The sequence below is a fragment of the Trichechus manatus genome, unplaced genomic scaffold (genome assembly GCF_000243295.1).
Source record: "Trichechus manatus latirostris isolate Lorelei unplaced genomic scaffold, TriManLat1.0 scaffold00021, whole genome shotgun sequence".
NCBI lineage: Eukaryota > Metazoa > Chordata > Mammalia > Sirenia > Trichechidae > Trichechus > Trichechus manatus.
The window spans coordinates 10,544,625-10,551,498 of NW_004443957.1; the positions used below are offsets into that span (position 1 = coordinate 10,544,625).

At 37.4% G+C, this 6,874-nt stretch overlaps 1 protein-coding gene across 3 annotated transcripts in view; it reads right to left on the reverse strand.

The window, feature by feature from the left end:
• Positions 1–6,874, reverse strand: part of RC3H1 (ring finger and CCCH-type domains 1) — a 93,514-nt gene that overhangs the window by 52,786 nt on the left and 33,854 nt on the right. For all 3 annotated transcript variants that reach the window (XM_023728043.1, XM_023728044.1, XM_004372831.2), the window contains exon 2: positions 2,303–2,681. In XM_023728043.1, the coding sequence (XP_023583811.1) occupies positions 2,303–2,533 (231 nt within the window). In that variant the 5' untranslated portion in view covers positions 2,534–2,681. The remainder of the gene's footprint in view (positions 1–2,302; positions 2,682–6,874) is intronic.

Here is a 6,874-nt window from a genome sequence, read left to right on the forward strand (position 1 = left end):
GCAAAAGATCTCCTTTAAGTGTGTAAAAACAAAGATGTCACTGTGAGGACTCAGGTGTGCCTGACCGAAGCCATGGTATTCTCAATCGCCTCATATGCATGTGAAAGCTGGACAATAAATAAGGAACACAAAGAAGAATTGACATCTTTGAATGATGGCGTTGGTGAAGAATAGTGAGTATGCCATGGATTGCCAGAAGAAGGAACAAATCTGTCTTGGTCGAAGTACAGCCAGAACACTCCTTAGAAGCAAGGATGGTAAGACTTTGTCTCATATACTTTGGACATGTTATCAGGAGGGACCAGTCCCTGGAGAAGGACATCATGCTTGGTAAAATAGAGGGTCGGTGAAAAAGAGGAAGACCCTGAATGAGATGGACTGACACAGTGGCTGCAACAATGGGCTCAAGCATAACAATAATTATGAGGATGGCTCAGGAATGGGCAGTGTTTCATTCTACCACACATAAGGTCGCTATTAGTCAGAACCGACCTGATGGCACCTAACAATAACAACAACGTATACTGTTTAGAAGATACCAGATATGGTGTTTCACTCTTTTCCTACTAGTTCTAGAGAAAATGTTCCCTTCTGCTTCATACACTATTGGAGATTTGGATAAAATGAGCTTAGTTAATTCTAGGTTTACTTGTATTGAGACCAACTCTGAATCAGACACATTTGAAGTCATTCATATTCAGCTTCTTCTATATTCCAAATCCTGTGTTAAGGTCTAGAAAATAATTAAAAAATTAAATAAAAAAAAAATCGATTGCAGTCAAGTCAACTCCGAGTCATGGCAATCCCATGTGTGTCAGAGTAGAACTGTGCTCTTTTGTCTGAGGCATCTCTGGGTAGACTTAAACCACTAACTTTCAGTTAGCAGTAGAGCACTTAACAGTTTGGGTAGGGATGCATTGATGATATTATCCTCAAATGTCATAAACATTAGTTGTTTGTTATGACATGACAAAAATCACAAAACTCATTGCCATTGAGTCGATCTTGACTCATAGTGACCTTATACGACAGAATTTGCCCCATAGGGTTTCCAAGGCTGTAATCTTTATGGAAGCAGATCACCATATCTTCTTCCCACAGAGCAGCTGGTGGGTTCAAACTGCCGACCTTTCAGTTAGCAGTCCAAATGTTTAACCATTGTGCCACCAGGGCTTCGAGTTGATATGACAAGGTCTTATTCGTTACAGAGAATAAGAATTAGTTCATCCTTAGTTAACTTTTTAAAGAAGTCAGCTTTTTAAAGTGTCATACTGGAACTTTGAAATAGAAAGAAAAAGTGATTATGAAATAAAAAAAATTAAGTTCCAAAAGAAAAGACAAAGAGTCAATTGCATTTTCCCTTCTGACAACTATTTTGTGGTGTTGCTAGTGACATTATAGGCTTGCTTGTAAATAAACTGTTTCCCTTTGAATAAGCTATTCTGTGACAGCTCTCCTTTCTTCCAACATACATAATATCAACCTTCCCTGTTTTAACAGCTTATAGGAAGATCAATCTATAAAAGATTAGTGGTGTCAGATCCAAATTTCCAGTATTTTTATTTGGAAAATGATTTATGATGAATTATATGGGACTTCAAACTCATACTGTACAAATTTAGTAGTGAGATAAATAAGAATTGTATCCAGCTCTCAAAAACCTGATCCCTTTGTTGGCTCCCTTGGCCTTGTGAACCCTTCTGAGGAAACTTATCTCTAATTTGAGAATACTAGCAAAAAGCTTTTAAAGTATTACCTTCAGAATTACCAGACTAACTTTTATATTTAGGTTCCTAGAGATATTTGTTCCTACTCTAAATAAATGGTTCCCAAAAGGTATGCTTTAAGTTTTGTTTTATATTTTTATTTATTTTGTTGCTTATGCGTTACAGTTTTTTATCACCCTCCTCATTTTTATTTCTATTAGGATCTACTAAGTAAATACGCCTGAAGCAGCTTCACCTCGCCTACTGAGTTAAAGTGCAATGATTTTATGAGCGGTATTTTCCTCAAGGCAAAGAGGACCTTATTACTTATTCCTTAGATTCTTTCGGGGGCTAAACAGCTAGGATTGTTGAAAAGGTGACCCCTAGATTAAATGGATGTTACTGAACTATGACTGAAAAACAATGGACTACCACAATAGTCTCCTAATATACTGAAATAAAGGATATGTATAGTATCTAACAGAATTGTAACTTCTTAAATAAAAGGCAATATTACCCAATTTTAATTCCACAGGTTTCCCTCAGGAGGAACAAACACATCGAGAAATTAAAAAGTATTAAATCACTCATCTTACCTGAGCACCCACTAGCTGCAGCAATGCTGAGTTCACAGGGAGAAGCTCAATGTCTGTATTGATAGTGGTCTGGTCAAATGGGCAAGCCTTGCGGTGGAGTTTATTCAGGCACATCTTGCAGACAGTATGGCCACAGCCCAAACTGATGGGCTTTCGAATCGTTTCGTCGAAAGTCTGAGTGCAAATTGGGCAGGAGAGGAAATCCGTCCATTGTGGAGCTTGTACAGGCATTGCTTCTGGAGTTACAATTTACTAACACACACACACAAAAAAATCTAAAGCACAGATTCCACTGGAATCAAAATCTTTGAAAAAAGTTTGTCTTTTTTTTTTTTAATATCTTCTGTAGATACAGTCAGCACATAGTGTGAAATATAACCTAGAAAATAAAGAAAAAGGAAAAAATTGAAAATGTCTTCCTTTTCAATTCAACTACTCAAAAGGAACCTTAAGTCCAGTCTCACCCCTACAGCTTTTTTTTACCACATTTAAATTGATAAAGTATCATCCATATGAAACTTTCTATAGATTAGCTTAATAGTTTATATTAATGCCTATAAAGCATTTGACCCTACGCTAATCTTTGTAATGAAGTAGATAGAATTAATGGTTCTGTAAGTATGGCCCTGTAGAGAACTTAAAATTTGTTAATCATAATGTAAAGATAAAACACAATATTTTATTCTCTTAAGCACTAAAAACTATACAAACAGAAAAGAATACAAAATACAAATATTTTATAGCACATCATTACCATTTTTTTTACTATTTATAGAGCTGTTTACCAAATACTGTGCTAAATGCCTTACACCTAGAAAAGGTAGGTACTATTATCCTAAAGGAGCCCTGCTGGCAAAATGGTTAAGTGCTCGGCCGCTAATCCAAAGGTTGGCAGTTTGAAACCACAGCTGCTGCAGGACAGAAAAGACCTGGCAATCTGCTCTCATAAAGATTTATAGTCTAGGAATCCTAATGGGGCAGTTCTACTCTATCCTATAGGGCCACTATGAGTCTGAATCAACTCGATGGCATACAACAACATTATGATCCTGGTCCCTGGGTGGTGCAAACAGTTAAGCGCACAGCTACTAACGAAAAGGACGGAGATTCGAACCCACCCAAGAGGTGCCCTGGAAGAAAGCCTGGAGATCTGCTTCCAAAAGATCAAAGCCATGAAAACTCTACGGCGTGCAGTTCTACTCTGCCATGAGTCAGAATCAACTTGATGGCAATTGGTTTAGTTTTTTGGTTACTGTTATTCCACTTTACAAATGAGAGAAACGGAGGTTTAGAGAGGCTGAGTAAACTAAGAGAGCTGAGATATTAATCTGGATGTTCTGGCCGAATAGCCCAAACTCTTAACCATATTACCACCCATAGATTACAGATTAAATATAAAGAAGGGAAAACTATTTGTAGTTTCATTCAAAAACCATGTAAGGTACTGGAGTTGGTATAAACCAATGTCACAAAGCTGCATTCCCTAATAGCTACTGACTTCACAGTCATTCAGTACTTATGGCAAGCTTGTTGTCAAATGTAAAGGGCAGGTCATTGTACTAATCTTCTCTTCTCTGCAAGATATGAAACAGATGGCCTTTTGAAAGTGTCAAGGAATCCCATTCCCCTTATTCTTCCCATCTCACTGGCTATTCTGATCTCTTTTAACTTCTAAATGCTGGAGTTGTCAAGGCTCTGTCTTGGGCCTCTTTTTCTCATCATTTTCCACCTTAAAACCCTGAAATGGCTTCCCATTATATTTCAAATAATCCCGGCTACTCTGATTTATAAAGCCCTAAATGATACAACCTGTAACTACTTCCACAACTTCATCACTTGTCCCCATCACCCCACAACCCTCTGGCTACTCAGATGAAGCTTATTCCCAATCTTACAGTCTTAACACTAGCTATTCTCACTACCTGATCCTTGAGTTGGAGGCTACTCTTTCTCATTTATGTATCATCAAAAATGTCAACTCCTCAGAACCTTCTCTGAGCACTTAAATTCCAAAATAACCTCCAAGTCTCTTTTCATCACTCTCAATTATCTATAAAATATTTGCATTACCTATAAATTGTATTTTTCTTGCTTATATTTTTGTTTACTCAGTCAGTGTCTCTCTTCCCCTATGAGAACATAAATTCTATGACAGCAGGGACCTAATTTGTCTTATTCACTATGAAAGCTATAAATTCTCATTCCAATTCAGGTACACGAAAAACTTCACATATAATTTCAAAGAGTTCACATACCTATGAAAATGTATTCAAAGACTGTAGGGTATTTAAGAACTACAAATTAAGAAATTCTAACTTATATATTTTCTTTCATGAATCTTAAAATTAAGCAAGTATTTGAGTCTTTACTACACGTCTGGCACTGTAGAAGCAGAAAATATGGCCAACATCAGTTGTACAGATTTAAAATACTTCACTATTTTCCCATATGTTTTCAGGTCAATGCTATCAAAACAAATTTTCCAAAAATTTCTGTTGTAACAAGAATTTTAGAAAACAGAATCATAAAACTTTGTTGGTAAAAGAAACCTTAGAGAACATCTAGTTCCAGTCTAGCCAATTTTCTGGATGACAGCTAACTTTTATCACGTCCCTACCAGTAACAAATATTACTAAGTTTTTTCAAACAACTCTTTTCATTTTATCTTTAAAACCCAAAGAAGTTGGAATTATTTTATTTTTAAAGAGAAACAGTATAAATAACATTCAGAGAACTTGTACAAGGTCAAACAGGTAGTAAGTAGCAAAGACAAGACACAACAAACGCCAGGTCTACTTTACACTATACCATTTGCCTGACATGGAGGAGACCAAAGACAAGAGAAGTAAAATAAGTTTTGCTCAAAGTCATGCAGCTTGCTAATGGCAGGGTTTTAGTGCTTCCCCTCACCCCCACACTGGATTACCTTGCACATAAACCCACCACTGAACCCATGACAGATTTTGAAAATATCCTTGACATATTAATACTAACAATATTTGGCCTAGATCAAAGCATCAGTAAACCTTGGAAACAGTATGCAAAACTGCTTATATACACAAGCTCATTCTTCTGGGAAGAAGATCCATGGCTTTTACGGATTCTCAAAGGTGGTTTTTTTTCAGGGGGAGAAAATAAGAATCACTGACCCAGACATAGTGAAATGAAATAAATGCTGAAAACATAAAAGCACAGAAAAGGTAGAAAAAGAAATTTATCTTAACATATACTTCTGTATTTATAATATAGTCTCAACAGATATTTAAAAATTACATAAAACAATTTTAAAGTAATACTCTTGTGGGTCAAAATTTTTTTAAATGTTTACAGTGAAGTATCTTCCTCCACCTTTATCTACCATCCTCTTAGTTCCCAACCCACCTCTACAGATAAATCATTGTTATTACTTCCCTTTTAGTTTCTTTATGCATACAGGCCGATATATAAATATTTCTTAGTCTCTCAGTGCTGCCCTAACAGAAATACCTCCAGTGGGTGTCTGTAACGAACAGAAATTTATTTTCTCATGGTTTAGGAAGCTAGAAGCCTGAATTCAGGACACCAACTCTAGGAAAAGGCTCTCTCTACTCTCTGGGGTAAAACACTTGTCTCAGCTTCTTTAGCATTCTCCTCAGCATTCCGTGGCAATTTCCACATGGCGATCTTTCCCCCATTTCTGCTTGCTTGCTTCCGTGCCTAATCTGCTCTTTTTATATCTCAAAATCAACTGGCTTAAAACATGCCCTACGCTGATATGGCCTCATTAATATAAAAAAGAAACCCTACTCTCAAATATCCATAGGTATAAAAAAGCAAAAAACCCGTCGAGTCAATTCCTACTCATAGTCACCCTACAGACAGAGCAGAACTGCTCCACAGGGTTTCCAAGGAGCATCTGGTGGATTCAAACTGCCAACCTTTTGGCTGGCAGCCAAACGCTCAACCACTGTGCCACCAGGGCCCCATCCAAAGGTACTGGGGTTAGGATTTACAACATATACTTCTGGGGGATACAATTTAATTCATAACAAAATGTACATTAAATGCTGTTATTCACAATGCTTCTCTTCCCTAAGCCAGTTTTCATTAGAAATTAGAGGTAGAAACCATTTTCAATTTCCTGTAAAAGAATTAAAGATCAGTGATCTGACAAAAATGTTTTACTGATATTTATTATGTATGTGCCAGGTCCAGTACTGGAAATAAAAAACAGTGAACAAAATGTCATTCCAAATGGACCACAGCTACCAAGGCCTCCACCAGACTGAGTCCAGTAGAGCTAGATGGTGCCCGGCTACCACCATTGACTGCTCTGACTAGGATCACAACAGAGGGTTCTGGACAGAGCTGGAGAAGGACGTAGAACAAAATTCTAACTCACACAAAAAAGCCCAGATTGACTGGCCTAAAGGAGACTGGAGAAACCCCAAGAGTATGGCCCCCACACACCCTTTTAGCTCAGTGGTGAAGTCATTTCCGAGGTTCACCATTCAGCCGGGGAGTGGATAGCCCTAAAAACCAAATGGGACTAATGAGGCGCAGCCATCCAGGAACAAGGGCCAGAAGGGGACA